Below are 15976 nucleotides of genomic sequence, written 5' to 3'. Positions count from 1 at the left end.
CAACGCTGTCATATGCAAAACTGGGGTGGCACTTGGGGTGGCAAGGGATCATTTTAGGGTGGCACTTGCCACCCCATGCCACCCTTCTAGATCCGCCCCTAGTCACTTGTATCTGTCCTCTATGTCTGCAATGTTGCCTTCTGGTTGTTCGATCCCCTCAGTTCTGACTATCTTTCCTCTCTTTGTTATTAATTAATGATAACAATAATAATTATTGCTCTCTTTTTATAATTTTCACCGTGATAGTTCCCCCCAAAATTCCACCCTGTTAAGTCTATGAACCTAACAGGGTGGAATTTGTTTAGCTAATCTAGCTGTAGCTCTTTAGCTGATCAACATTTAGCCAGCTAACCGTCAATAAATGAACACACCTTTATTAACTCAATCCAACATGTTTTTTAAAAATATTCTACTTAATTAACATTTTCCTCATTTGACCTTAACAGGGTGGAAACTTGAGGTTGACCCATACAGGTGTAAAATGTTTAAGATGAAAAAAGTAAAGTGACAGCTGAAGTTTACCTCATTTTCCACAGTTCAATTCCCACCAAAAACAAATGATGCCACTTCCTGTAAATGGCTTTTATGGGCTTATTAAGATAATAAAGCACATTCTAGCAGGGTGGAAAATTACTACTGGGACAAGCACATTATGAAGAAAAAAGTAAATAAGTTTTATCAGATTCAATTGCATAATAAAATAAAGCTTTGTATACAAATTGATATATATATATATATATATATATATATATATAATTTTATGACATATACGTCTGGAGGAAGTTAATAAGGGCACTGTGGGACACAATGAAATTGAGCGTGTGTCACCGAAAAGGTGTGTAAAATAAAAAAAAAATCATATTTGAAACGCATTTCATTTATGTTTAAATAATTGCAAACACTTAAACACATCATTTAATTACTTTGTTGTACATATTTGGCACATTTTAGAAAAAATCAGGTAAGTGAATCATGTGGACATGAAATGCTGTCACCACGTCCTGCTGTAACCCGCGAGCTGAGCGTGCGGGGGTACCTTGGCAAGACACCTGCGCACCTGTAAAACCCCGATGTGTGTGTGTGTGTGAGCGCGCGCAGATTGATGATACCCTCTGGGGGCGGGGCTCCCGTGGTTTCTGTGACTAAAGGAAGTCCCTCCGTGGGCTCGGCCCGTACAGTTTCACTGCGCCGTTCCCCTCTCAGGCATTCCCGACATTCTCCGCGCTCCCTGCTCTGCACCTGTCGGACAGGTGTGGCGGGCTGACTGAGCCGAGCTGCGGTGACGCACAGCCCGCGCGGAGCCGTTCATGGTCACCCATGGGTGAGTGTCTGCGCAGAGCGTGCCCCTGCCTGCAGTCACTGTGGGAGAGGATCCTCACGGAGAAGAAGGCTCCTCAGCCAGCGGGAGGAGCAGGAGGTGAAGAAGAGGATGGAGGAGGAGGACGCAGAGGCACCTGCAGCGACAGCGACGGGGAGCAGCCCCAGGCCCCGACGCCGCCTCCGAAGCCCCCGAAGGAGACCGCCTCCGAGGGCAGCTGCATCTACACGGCCATGTGGCCCTTCGAGTCCCGGCACCAGGAGGAGCTGTCCTTCCAGGAGGGAGACCTGTTCAGGGTGGTCAGCCGCAGCGGAGACTGGTGGACGGCGCGGAAGATCGACCGCAACGGGCACGTCGTGGCGCAGGGCATCGTCCCCAACAACTACCTGGCGAGGGCAGAGTCCATCAACGTGCAGCCGTGAGTGCAGCTTCCTCTGACGGCTCCCAGAGAGCAGCTCTCGCCTCTGGGAGCTCCGAGGGCCATCCCGGTGTCCGCGTTAGACAGAAGCACGTGGCGTGTCTGTGTCGCAGGAGTAGAGCAGGACATTTCCAGGATTGTTTCAGGGGTAACACACCTGATCCAGCCCCGAGTAGACAGCTCAGGTGTCTCATCTCTGAGCTTCTCCTGTCCAACACAGAGTTTACACTCAAACCCGACAGGAGCAAAGCTTCAGCACAAAGTGTGGCAGTATAATCATCCATGATTTGATTTAATGCAGCAGCTGCAGGGGATTTAATGACCTCCACACTGGGGCAGCTTTATTTACACAGCATCATATGATTCACACCATAAAGTCAGTACAACAGGCAGACACTAAAGCTTCTAAATGTTTACACTGAAAATGTGACGCAGCACAAGAATGAAGCAGCAGAGTGGTTTTTCAAGAATGTACGAGTACATTAAGTGTATACTTCAGAAAAGTGTCACAGTAATTTCTGATTAATATGTCACAGAACAGGTAAAGGTGTTGACAGGAAAGCTAGAAGATTTCCAGCTCAAAGGCAGAAACTCATTTTATCTGAGCAGACAGCTGACAGTTCAGTGGAACAAAGACGCTGCTTCACCTGCACACGTGTGTGTGTGTGTGTGTGTGTGTGTGTGTGTGTGTGTGTGTGTGTGTGTGTGTGTGTGTGTGTGTGTGTGTGTGTGTGTGTGTGTGTGTGAGCCCACATTCAGAATCTCGTTTTTTATTATGTTCAGGAGGCTGCTGTGCCTCCAGCTGCAGATGCATAAATCAGGATGTGTAACACCTTTATTATCAGCCAGAGTCCACAATGTCCACCTACCTGCCAGGAACTGTAAACGCTTCCTTTAACCTTTATCACATTATCACACATTTATCCTTTATCGCATTAGTAAAACTGAGGTGAGCAGTGAAGCAGAGTGCTGTAAAAAGGCACTTTGGGAGTCAAACGGCTGTTTTCTACTGCAGTAAAGTGGGCATGTGCGTCCTGTTTACAGCTCTGCCTAAAAGTGGAAGTTTCTGTAAGTTCTGCTTTCCTGTCACTTCTGTGAAAAGATGCAGGCAGTCAGCACGGAGCGTTAAAAGCAGCCCCGCTAATCAGACGCTTTAGGTCACGGGTGTCAAACTCCAAACTTTTCCATGTGTCCCTGCTGCAGCACACCTGGATACAATAAGTAGGTCATTAGCAAGACTCTATAGAACCTGAGTGCATGCTGAGGTGGCAGTTCAGCCATTTGATTCATGTTACAGCAGCTCATGAGTGGCTGAACATGGTGCAATAAAAGTACTTTTTTTCCAAACACTTGTATTTAAATTTACTTGAGTAGGGTTGGGGGTTGCCACCTCAGCATGCAGTCAGGTTCTATAGAGTCTTGCTAATGACCTACTTATTGTATCCAGGTGTGCTGCAGCAGGGATACATGGAAAAGTTTCAGCACAGCAGCGCTGGAGGACTGGAGTTTGACAGCTCTGCTTTAGGTGAAAAAATGAACAGTTCACATTATGAAGGTTAAATGTTATTAACGCTCAGCTTTTTAACGTTTGATATGAATATTTGGATGCTGTTAATCATCTTTTTGACCTGTTAAAAAACACAAACAAAAAAAACTGAAGCTTCAAAAGCTGCAGTTCCTGTAACGTCCAGCAGGGGCTCCAGCAACGAGTCTCTCATGTTAAAACTTTGCAGCCGAAATAAACATGTTTGTAGCCTGATGCACAAACTTGTTGGTCCCTAGAGATATTTTGTTTCTTCAAGTTTGCATTATTGGGGCGTGGCCTCATTGACTGACAGGTGGTGGTGACACAGGCGGCTGTAGCTGCTAGCTGTCTGCTAGGCTTTTAGTCAGACCTCTGTTATTAATGACATCATGTGACCAGTATTATGGCTGCTGTGAGGTTACTGTACTAACAGAGCATCCAAGAAGGTGGAGCTCCAAGTTTGCTGAGTGAAATTCTAGTATTTTGATTGGATGTTATGGCTCAGCAGGTGTCTGAGTGATGCTCCCATAGAGTCTGTGCTGACCCAGATAGCATCAGCTGATAACTTAGCGCTCCACCCGCTCATCCAAACATGTTCCCCTCAGGAAATGGACTGAGGCTTCAAAATGTGAAAGTATAAACAAGTTACATCCGTCTTCTATTTACAGTGTGATAAAACCCCAGCGAGCTGCTCGTCTTTATAACGTCACACTTTGTGCTGCTCGTTTATTTTTGTGGTTGTCCAACAGTGGCAGCTTTAATTGATCCTGACTGAGCCGTACGCTGTGAGCACCATGAGAAATGTCACAGCTTTACATCACACCAGCCCGTGTTTGTGTTTCAGCTGTGATGCAAACTGGGACGCACACACCGACGGTCAGCTCACCACTTCTCGTTTTGCCGTTCTCACTCAGTTTATTGCTTCAGCAGAATGGGAAGTGTGCAAAGCGTGGCTATTCCCGTATGTCACCAGCTGCTCCGTTTAATTATAGAGCTTCTCTGCTCTCCCATTAAACTCTCAGTACTGACTTTACCATCACTAAATCCTGCAAGGGCACAAAGCAAAGATGTGCGACCTTTAAAACCTGAAACTGTCACACGGCTCTCAGATTAAATAATGTTTCACAGCCAAAGCTTAGAGCCGTGAGGTCAAACTGAAACAGCATTCAGTCCAAACCAGAGTGTGAAAGGAAAACCACACATGGAGATGAAGGTGATAATTTTGTTTAAAGGATGAACGGCATGTGTACAAATGTAGGTTATCATTCCTCGGCGAAGCCTCCCGGCTCACAGCTGAGCAGCATATTTTCACTCGTGGTTTATTTGGTTTTTCCTAGTAGAGCTGCAGCCAAACATCAGTTTCATTATTGATTCATGTCCTGGTTATTTTAATCAGACTCGGAACAAGTCAAATAAAAAATGTCTTCCTTCAGCCTCAGAAAGTTTCGGTTCAAACCTAAAGGCGTTCGGCCGATTCTCACCTCAGAAGGTACTGTTAGCTTTTCTGACTGACTGAACAGAAAGCAGAGGTAATTCAAGCTTTATTAGCTTTGGCTCAGATCCATTAAAGGTTCCAGTAAATGATCGCGGTGAAATCTTTCCCAACACTGAGACGCTAAATGGAATGCAGCCAGTGGCAAAATGTTTAGAAATCAAATCCCAGCTGATATCAAACACTGTTCAATGTGAGGGCCCGTCAATGACCCAGGCAGCTGTGACATGATCAGCAATCATCCTTCTGCTGGAGCGTCTGTGCAGCTCAAACCCAGGCTCTGTCACATGACCCTGCCGTATGCTCTGTATGTCATGTATGTTGTCCAGCAGCTCAGGGAGCAGTGTGTACACCGTATACCTGTGGATCGGTACAGTCACAGCAAAGCTCACCTGGACATGATAGAATAGAATAATCCTTTAATTGTCCCACAAGGGGAAATTTGGTTGTAACGGCAACAAAAAAACACATACAAACAGAACAGGACACCGATATTTAACAGAGTACTGCACAGTTATTAAGATTAAAGTACAGATAAGTGGCAAGCCGAGGTTGTAGTGTGCAAAGAGAGCAGGATACTGAAAGATGTTTAAATAGTTAAGAATATTTAGAATCATTAGAAAAGTGCAGATTGTGTGATTGTACCTGGACACGTAACTTCCAATAAGTTGGTGCATATAAACTGAGAAAAGTAATGTGCAAGTTATAACAGTAGAAGTTATTTGGCTAATTAGTGCAAATTACAGCGCTGATGTAAACATCTGTGTTTGTTGGCAGCAGTTTTGATTGATGATGCTATCGAGCTCAAAGTTACAGTTAGCTGGCTAACGCCCTCATGCTAGCTGTTACTGTAGAAAGTTAATGTCAGTTACTCGTCTTTGCTCGCTGCCATCACAGCATTTACTGATGGGGAAAAATCAGCACGAGCACTCATCTCTGTGCTTGGCATGTTAGACCACTCCTGCGTCTCCAAGGATGCCAGCTAAACACTGAAGAAGAAGAAGCAGCAGTCTCCGCTATCGTCCGGTCTCAAACGAGAGCGGCCATTTTATTTTGTAAAGCTGTTTACTTTAAGAACACAGTGTGCTGTTGGAGGAGGTGCTCAGTCTCTACCATCCATCTCTTGGGATGCCTCTTTAAGACCACTGAACTCCACGTTGGAACCCACTGGTAGTTTTACTCAGACTCTGTTTTCCTAAATCTTTCGAATAATAAGAAGGTAATAATAAATTCCAAACAGGACAAAGTAAACTGACACACCTCATCTCAAGTGTTTAAATCTTGAAGGAGTTTAAAATTTATTGTTGTGTAAATTTTTAACTCAGTCAAGTGAGAAGCTAAGGCCACCTCCCCGCGCCCACAGGATTTTAGAGACTCGGAGCAGCCTGGTGCTGCTAATCAGGGCACCCGATTAACTGAGCATGAAGCAGAAGTTTCTGCAGTGTGGAGGTCTGAAACATTCAGGTGTGTTAACACAACAGTCCTCACAGGAGTAGGTTAAAGGTTAAAGGGCATGACAGTGCAGTTAGAAACAGCCTGAACGACTGTGGCTGATTGGAAGTGCTGCAGGAGCACGGCTTAGGTTTGTAAAGCTGCATCTGAACAAAGGAGGAACCCAAACACCTCACACAAGCTGTCAGCACGGCGGACCGTGGACTCGTCTCTATACCAACATATGCTGGAGTCAGTGTCTCCAACAGAACGGCTGTGACGGTCCAAAGTGCAGAGCTCAGAGAGCTGTGCATGAACGAATGCTGCAAACCTCAATGAGCTGAAACAGGAGTGTCTTTGTCTGCACTCTTTATTACCACAGACTCAAATCTGCAGCCATAAAAATGAAAAGATGCAAATGATGCAAACAAAGCCGTCGGAAACTGTTGTCACTCTGGGTGGACGTGGATGGTAGTTCTGTTTGCTTCTCTTCAGTTTTATGGTTGCAGGTTTGAATCTGTGATGATAGACTGCAGAGGAATCATGCATCCTCTCCTGTTTAAAGACATGTTTTAATTAACTGAGCTTTCAGCCTCAGGTCAATGTCGCAGGTTTAATAAGATTAGCTGTCATCTATCCGTGCTGTACAACATTAGGTGGAATATTACAGCGAGCTCCTGATAAATATCTTTCTGTCTCGATCCAGATGGTTTTATGGGAAGCTGAGCCGCTTCGAGTCCCAAAATCACCTGATGGCCCCAGGAAACGAAGAGGGAGCCTTCCTCGTCCGACAGAGCGAGAAAGACGACATCGGATACGTCCTGTCAGGTAAGTGGACAGGGAGAGGGAGGGCCTTCACGAGCACGAGGAGAGGCTACAGAAAACCCCACCGGAGGCTCTAACGAATCCTCCTCATGTCAGCAGTGAGCTGATGTAGTGAACATGTGCTCCAAAGGTGGATACTCTCGACAGGTAACAGGTTGAATCGGCCAATAAACACCAGGCCTAGCAGAGACCGCATTAAACATGCTGTGATACTTTATTGGAAACTGTGATTTTGACACTTTTTCACCTGAGCCAGGTGAGTCTCTGGGTTCATCAGGGAGCTGATTGGTTAATCGTTTCTGCAGCCCGCGCTGCAGTGTTCATTATAACTGAGATTATCACTGAGAGCTGTGCACATTTTCCACTAGTTTGTTTTCTTAGGTCATGACAGCAGAAATGAAAAATAACCGTAGCAATAAAAATGAGGTCACGTGTCCTTTGTTGAGACTCCTGCTCGTCTCTGACTCTGTCCGTCTTCCTGTAGTGCGATCCAGCAGCCGCGTGAAGCACTTCAAGATCCACCAAGGAGATGATGGTTTCCACATCGAGCCCAAGCATCATTTCAGCTCGCTGATCGACGTGGTCGACTTTTACTGCGCCAACAGCCTCAACACCACAGGCCAGCTGGGCAAGCCCTGCAAGAAGGTGAGTCTGGGCTTCATACCGCCATCATTTATTCGCTCCTCTTGTGTCTGTGACGGGGCTGCTGGCCTTTAGTTTTGCATGGATGTGAATGTCTGAGGTGCACGCTTCTGTTTCCTCCATCAGAAAAGGCCAGAAACTCAGGATTTGAACCACTTCACGGTGGACGAGTGGGAGCTCCCGAAGGAGGAGTTCACGCTGGAGGAGGAGCTGGGCAGCGGCTTCTTTGCTGATGTTTACCGCGGCCGCTGGAAAAACCACATCAGCGTCGCCATCAAGATCCTGAAAAGCGGTATTTTATCCTCCTGCTGCTCACAAACACGAGTTTGCACAAACACGAGTTTGCTCAAACACGTTCACGCCATCTTTAGCCCCGCCCCCCTGCCTTTCATTCCGTGCTGTAACATGACTGAAAACATTAAACACGGCTGTGGAAATACTGAGGACAGCAGGCTGACCCTCATGCAGACAGCACATTACAAACCAAAGTGAAACACATGGTGAAGAATTTTATTTCTGTCATGGGGAAGTGAGAGTTTTCCTTCCTCCGGAAACACAGCAGCACCTCCGGCCAATGAGAAATAATAAGGATGGAGAGAAACTCAAAGACTTGAAATGTGAACACATGCTGAACGATGCCTCTGACGCTTTCACAGACACAAAAGTTTTGTTTAGTTTTTTTTGTCCATCCAACAACCCAAAACCCACAGAATATTTCACTCAGGCGGATATAAAAGACAAAAAACTAACGGGATCAAAAATTCTGCAGCTCCAGAAATGTAAAAATATTCTTTTAATCTTACTTCATTTGGCCGCGGTCATCTCCTCGTGCAGCTGCATCTTCTTCCAGCTGTAGATCCCTACCTCGATGTGATTGGATCACAGGCCCGGTCTCGTTCCTGGGCATCGGATAAAATGTGTGACACGCCGCAGTCGGAGCCTCTGAACCTGCAGGGTTACCGTAGCGCCCACATCTCACCAGCAAGGGCAAGAGTAACAATGTAGTGTGGCCAAAATAGGAAGAAAGTGGGAAAAAGCCACAGTGTGGAAACTCACCCGGAGTGTGAATAATGGTGGCGTACAGGCTGAAAGAGACAGAATTACATGCTGCCGCGATAAAAACGCGTCACCTGATTTTAAACGTGATCCGACGGTCAGCCTGACCAGCTCAACGCTGGGTGCAAGGACTCTGAGACCCGACGGAGGTTTACACGTGAGGGCAGGAGCGCGAGCAGGAGCAGGCTGCGACGTGGTCATGGGAGGGATCTTACAATGAAAGCTGTGCCTGCACCAGTGACTCCGGGCAGGTTTTGAGCCGCAGGTGAACTTCTGAGCACGTTAGAAATGTTCTTGTTCTGAAACCTGCAGCTGATGTTTCAGGTTAAAACACTGAAACAAAGATGATATAAATATGCAAAGTTATGGTGACATGAGACGCTTGAGTTTCGTCATGCATCCGTTTCTGATCCAGCTCCGTGCCGTGAAGCAGAGGCTGCAGGAGATGAGGACGGGCTGGCGTGTGATTGGTCAGCTGACAGTGAGAGACACTTCAGGGTGACGACGAGCCACTAGAGCTCTTTCCGAGCATCGCGTTCAAACAGCGTCACAAAGAAAGAGGCGCTCGCACGCTCCACAGGTTTGCATATGCAAGCGACGCTGCGGGAGACCAGCTCCACGTTTCTAAAGCAGAGCTTGTGTTTGGTGTTTGGTCTCCATGATAAGCTGGGCAAACTATCCAATACGTACTTTCCATGGAAAGAACCGGCTGTTTTCCTGCTGTTGCAGAAAGCCTGCTTTGCATACAGTATGCCTCATTTAAATGTTTGAGCCCTACAGCAACGATAGAGTAAGGCTCAGGTTCTCAGGATTTGGATTTGAGATGCTGCTCAGTGAGGCTTTCAAAGCTCAGCTTCAAAATCAGGAAAGAGAAATCTTCCTGAAACATCCAGCTCAGGCGGAGCCGAACATTTATCAGAGGGGTCTCGAAATCTCAGCGCGCCTCCCTCTAAATGTGTTCGTATACCCCAGTCATTAACTGGTCCTTCAGTTACACGCTGAATGATCCACCAGCATCGTGCTGGTCATCTTTTTAATACAGTCTTTGTGATTATCCAACAACAATTTAGACAAAAGAGGCAAATTTCTCTTCCAAAAGTCTCGATTTTATAATAACCGTGTCATGTTTTCCATCTTTGAGTACAGTTGTTGTGCCTTTAAGGTTGTTTTTCTCACCCTCATCTTCCTCTTTTCTCATCTGTCTGTTTTCGCCTTTTTATTTCTGTCCTGCTCTCAGACTCGGAGCTGAACCACAAAGAGTTTCACAGGGAAGTTCAGATCCTAAAGCGTCTGCGCCACCGTCACCTCATCTCGCTGTTCGCCGTGTGCACGGCGACCACGCCATACTACATCATCACCGAGCTGATGGAGAAGGGCAGCCTGCTCAAGTTCCTCAGAAGTAAACCTCAGCCTTGTTTCCAGTGAAAGATCACAGTTCAGTGTGCTGCGTAACGTTGGACAGCGAGGGCTTTGATTATGGTTACAGCATCAGCAGCGGGCGGTCAGCAGGGGGCGCTCTCTCTTCTGTTCTCAGGGAAACAAACTCAGCTTTCAAGTCGACAGCTGTTGCAAACCTTCGGAAACATGTCAGATATTTACACACCCATATTTATATTCAGCAAAGTTACAAACATATGGCAGGGAGATATTTCAGAGATGGATTTTATATCTTGGTCTTGGTAGATATAGACGCCCTGGGGCAGACCCAGGACACGCTGGAGAGATTATATCTCTCGGCTGGCCTGGGAACGCCTTGTGTTCCCCTGGACAAGCTGGAGGAGGTGGCTGAGGAGAGGGAGGTCTGGGCTTCTCTGCTTGGGCTGCTGCCCCCGTGACCCGGCCCCAAATAAGCGGAAGAAAATGGATGGATTTTCAGATATAGATTGTGTGTATATATAACACCCATCTCGCCCCTGCGCTTTATCCATCTTAGCTGTTCCCAGGACTGCGCTCTTCTGGACAGAGATCTCCGATGTTGTTCCCGGGATCTGCTGGAGCCACTTGCCTAGCTTGGGAGTCACCACACCTAGTGCTCCGATTACCACGGGGACCACCGTTACCTTCACCCTCCACATCCTCTCGAGCTCTTCTCTGAGCCCTTGGTACTTCTCCAGCTTAATGTGTCACAACTCTTTTTTGCGTACATGTCATCATGATCATAAAAGTTAGTTTCCCCACACTCAGAGTGATTTTAAATCATTATTTGTCAGGAAATCGTCGCTGAGCATCAACATACAAACACACGATCAATTTTCACTTAGATCTGAGAAACGATTTCCAACCTGTGAAATCCGACCCTCATGGGAGCTCCTGAATGCAGCACTGAGCTCCTGTAACAGCTGCTGAGTGGATGAAATCTGGAGCAGGTACTGATAGTGGTTTGGAGTTTCTGGTGTTCAGTAGAGCAGCTCCACCTGCTGATCCAGAGACGTTCAGGTGGAGAATTAAAATCATCAACTTCCAGAACCTGTGGTTGGGGTTCTGGAACTTGATGGACCTCCACGACTGGGTGGAGAGGCGCTTCTGTTCAACAGGTGGGCTTGACAAGTGGGAGACTGTCAGACTGTGTGTGTGGGGAGGGAGGGGGGCCTCTGCCCACTGAATAAGCAGCAGGAGACGGATATTTGATAAACTGAAACCTTTTACTTACCGGCGTGCTCATTCCTGTCCTGCTCGCTTCATCTAGATCGTTCTCTCACTCAGGTCCAGAGGGCCAAATACAAGACGTTGCATCCCTCATTGACATGGGAGGCCAGGTGGCTGATGGGATGTCATATCTGGAGGAGATGAACAGCATCCACAGAGATCTGGCGGCTCGAAATGTCCTGGTAGGACAAGACTACATCTGCAAGGTGGCCGACTTCGGCCTGGCCAGAATCATCAAGGTAAGCGTAGGTTGAGCTGTTGATCTCAAAGTGGAGCGCAGCAGCAGCTCTGACAGCAGATTCTTGTTTTTCCCTTCAGGAGCCGTTTTACATCTCAGAAGACAAAAAGATTCCCTACAAGTGGAGCGCTCCCGAGGCCATCAGCCACGGGAAGTTCTCCATCAAGTCCGACGTCTGGTCTTTTGGCATTCTGCTCTACGAGATCATCACCCGTGGAGGAGTTCCTTACCCAGGTTAGTTCACAAGAGAGATTCATTCAATTACCAAAGTCTTTATTGTCACGTTTTTGTGTCTTCACCTCTGTCAGAATAATCGTGATTATCCTAAAAGCTTGATTCTGTTCATCTGGATGTAGCGAAAACACTACGTCCAGATGAACAGAGCTTTTGGGATTTCCTCACCTGGATGATTGAGCATGCATCAAAATCGGCATTATAACTTTTCCCTTAATCAAGCAGCCAGACTAACTTCTGCTAACTCGAGTAACCTTTTAAATCCTCTCAGGGACGCCTGCACGTTAAACTTTATTGTAACCACTGAGCGAGCGGCGCGGGTGCTTCACTGTGTTTCAGGAGCTGAAGGAGCGCTTGGTGAATAACGCCACCCACCCCCAACCTCGCAGCTCGCGCAGTATTTGTTAACACGTGCAGCCCTCTAGCTGCACACTGTGCTCATGTCATGGTTCAAGTGTGCTTGAATGCGATTGGCTGGTTTGCACAAGGAAAAGAGATAAGTGAGTTCCTGTAAACGTGCATAAATGTGGACTTTATGAAGCTCTGCAGTAACCATAATAAATAACCAGAGCGAGCCAGCTGACCACTCCCACTAACTTTATTTCATCAATCTGACTTTCATACTGTCAGTGTATTCAGAATTACAGCGTTCATGTACATATGAGGCGCTTACAGCTTTTTCAAAACTTCATAAATCCAGCACATGAAAAACATTTAAGCTGTGATTGAAAACTGCTCTCAGATCAGTTTCAGTCTCACTGCAGGACTCCCGTCAGTCTGAGGACTGAGCCCAGTTCTGATGATCTATCAGACACAGAGGAGCGGAGAGAAGCGCTGGTATCCTGAAGTTTCATCTGAAAACTTCACAAAATGGTGCATTCTGGGTAAACTCTCGTTTTTATGCGGGATAAAAAGTAGTCCCGGTGGACTACTTTGTGAGGTTTGTCTGATTTCACACTAATACGGTGAGGGTTTACAGAGCTGCTGCCCGACACAGCTCAGCTGCTCTGCAGATATTTGAGCTGACACAAAGCGCTCTTCATCACCTCTCCTCCTCTCCTCCCTCAGCTTACAGTAACCAGGAAGTGTACCAGCAGGTAACCCTGGGATACAGGATGCCCAAACCACCCAACTGCCCAGACTTTCTCTATGAAATCATGAAGCGGTGCTGGAGCGCCGAGCCGGCCGACCGGCCCGACTTCAGGTTACTGAGGGTCAAACTGGAGTCCAGCTCGTACGAGTTGGAGACGGCACAACCCTGAACTGCTGCAGTACAGATGGAGCGCCACAGGGGGGCAGCAGAGTGGCAGACACAGAGCAGCGACTACAGAGCAGCGACTGCAGAGCTCTTCACTGAGGACTCTCTTTAAAGAGCAGAACCACCGAGAGCCCACAAAGACTGCAGATTCTCATCATCATCATCATCATCACCATCATCACCATCACCATCACCATCACCACCACCACCACCATCATCACCACCACCACCACCACCACCACCACCATCATCACCACCATCACCATCATCACCATCATCACCACCATCATCACCACCATCACCATCATCACCATCATCATCACCACCACCATCACCACCACCACCATCATCACCACCACCACCACCATCATCACCACCACCACCACCATCATCACCACCACCACCACCATCATCATCATCATCATCATCATCATCATCACCACCACCACCACCACCATCATCATCACCACCACCACCACCGCCTCCACCATCTTCATCACAATTACCACCACCATCACCTCTACTACTATGATCACCACCATTATCACCACCACCATCTTCATCACCACCCCGTCACGATATCGTGTTATTTCATCATGTTGTTGTTAAAATGGAGCTAAACCCTTGAGGACTGCAGAGGGTTCATTATGAGCAGCTGTATCACTGATTAATGAGCATGTTTGTCATGTGAGCATCTTTGGGTTTAAATGAGTCAATTGCCTCATATTCTCGTATGTTTTTCCACCAACGGTCAATAAATTCTGAGCTTTGACTTCAAAATCAGTCCGCTCACTGTGCTTGGTTATTGCCAGTTAGAGGTACTAAGGTGAATTCTGTCTCCGGTTCACTAGACCTGGCCTGCGGAACTCCAGACAGACTTGTGGCACTGGCAGGTGTTGTGTGTCAGTTTATGTTCCTGGACAGGTATTTCCTTCCTGGTTTTCCATCAGACTGATCTTAGATCTACCTCAGGTCCATGCTACCAAAGTGAAGATTTCCCACTTTTGAAGGGGAATCATAAACCGGTGAGAGCACGGTGACTTCCTGTGATCGGGTTTATTACGCCGACTATGAGCACAGACGTTTTACACTGATGCGTGCTAACATGTCAGCTTTTATATGTGATACTCCGCCTCACACATGCAGGTTATTGCATTCAGATTTTCAGTAAACTTGACCTCTGACCTTCATCACTTCTCCTCTCCTCCCTCAGCTTACAGTAACCAGGACGTGTACCAGCAGGTAACCGTGGGATACAGGATGTCCCAACCGCCCAACTGCCCAGACTTTCTCTATGACATCATGCTCCAGTGCTGGAGCGCCAAGCCGGCTGACCGGCCCGACTTCAAGTCCCTGAAGGCCCAGCTGGGCCCAGAGGAGCTGGAGTGACACACACACACACACGCACACACACACGGACTCTTTGAAACTCATCATCTTGCAAAACTTCATCTGGTCATCCCTGAAAGCACAGAGAAGTTTAGGTAACAGCTCCCATCATAAGCTAACGAGTTTATTGAGCCAATCATCTGCAGATTACTGCAGGAAGAAAGACGGGTTCACAAACTGTTTTATCCTCCATGGCTGAAGCTGGAGGACGGCCGAGACGCTGAGCTGTCAGTGTTTTTAATCACATGAATCTTGTTTCATGAGCTTTCCTCAGAGCTAAGAGATGAAGCCACACGGCTCACGCGATGCTTTAGAAGCTATTCATAGCCTCGCTTTGACCTCTGATCTGACCTCTTACTGCCCTCAGGTACCAGTATGCAGCTTACCCACCCAAGCAGAAGCCTAAATTAAATTAAAGTGATTTAAATGAAAATAAACAGACAAAACCAAAGCTTCTGACTGGAATGAGGTCCCAGCAGTCACGGTGTCTTACCAGGTTCCTGGTACCTGTCAAACCTCTTTAGTTTGAGTCTCTGCGGCCTGATGAGGCGACGCTGCAAACGTTTACTTGGCCAACTGAAGTGAAGATTCGAACACAGCAGTGTGGAAGTGAGGCTCGAGAGGCTGGGGCATCGCTGACGCCCTGAGAAATGCTTCCTGCACTTTTTCGGGCTTCGTTTGTTGTCTCAGGTTTTATTTTGTCGTCACTGTGATGCACTTTTTAAAGCAGATGATTTAAAGTGTTCTAGATCATCCTCATTGTTAATATTACTGACATTTTCCTGAACTGTAACACCTTAAGCAGCTCTGCTCTGCACATTTGTCACGTCGTCTCAGAATAATGTTTAAGATTTTCTTCTTTGTGAACTTTGTTTACAAACACATTTCATGCAGAGAATAGAAGAAAAAAATAAATTTTAATGAGATTAGAAAGTAACGGTGCAGCTGTAGTGTCTATCTGTGGCCTGCAGGGGGCAGCACAGTCTCAGGAGCTGCTCTCTGTATATTAAATATGAGTTTTATAAGTTTCTGAAGGAAGCTTTTCCTGCACGGCTGTGAGGAGAGAGGCTGACGCTGTGTTTACTCTGAAATCAGACCTTCATTTTTCAAAATCCATTAAAAAAATCTGACGATCAGCAAACCAAAGACTCACAATTTCTTTGCTGTGTTTTTGTGTGTCCTGAGTTTAGCTGTGTGTGTGTGTGTGTGTGTGTGTGTGTGTGTGTGTGTGTGTGTGTGTGTGTGTGTGTGTGTGTGTGTGTGTGTGTGTGTGTGTGTGTGTGTGTGTGTGTGTGTGTGTGTGTGTGCACTGAGGTCATGTGACTGGTTCGGTAGGCTCTGGTTGGCTCTCTGGGAGACGTTTTCAGAAATCTGCTCCAGTTTTCCTCTGCAGGAACCTTCTGAAGGACATCTTCTCTCGCTGAACTGAGAGGCATCATCTTTCATTTTCATCAAACCTTTTTAGTCTTTAGACAGATTTCAGTAAGCTGCTGGAAAATCCTCA

The 15976-nt window shown here is 46.9% G+C and overlaps 1 protein-coding gene across 2 annotated transcripts; it reads left to right on the top strand.

The window, feature by feature from the left end:
- Nucleotides 1-1048: 1048 nt before the first annotated feature.
- ptk6b (PTK6 protein tyrosine kinase 6b) lies at nucleotides 1049-15405 on the top strand. 2 transcript variants are annotated; one of them, XM_031749865.2, is made up of 8 exons: nucleotides 1049-1736; nucleotides 6891-7012; nucleotides 7494-7654; nucleotides 7778-7943; nucleotides 9945-10106; nucleotides 11411-11592; nucleotides 11672-11825; nucleotides 12894-13351. In XM_031749865.2, the coding sequence occupies exons 1-8, from the start codon at nucleotides 1318-1320 to the stop codon at nucleotides 13085-13087; spliced, it is 1560 nt and encodes a 519-aa protein (XP_031605725.2). In that variant the 5' UTR covers nucleotides 1049-1317; the 3' UTR covers nucleotides 13088-13351. The 2 variants fall into 2 exon arrangements, with proteins under 2 accessions (XP_031605725.2, XP_031605732.2); XM_031749872.2 differs by lacking the exon at nucleotides 12894-13351 and adding an exon at nucleotides 14297-15405 and having other exon boundaries at nucleotides 1054-1736.
- The last annotated feature ends 571 nt before the right edge of the window (nucleotides 15406-15976 follow it).

This window comes from Oreochromis aureus, linkage group 20 (genome assembly GCF_013358895.1).
Source record: "Oreochromis aureus strain Israel breed Guangdong linkage group 20, ZZ_aureus, whole genome shotgun sequence".
Classification (NCBI taxonomy): Eukaryota; Metazoa; Chordata; class Actinopteri; order Cichliformes; family Cichlidae; genus Oreochromis; species Oreochromis aureus.
This window is presented reverse-complemented; position numbering and strand designations above follow the sequence as displayed.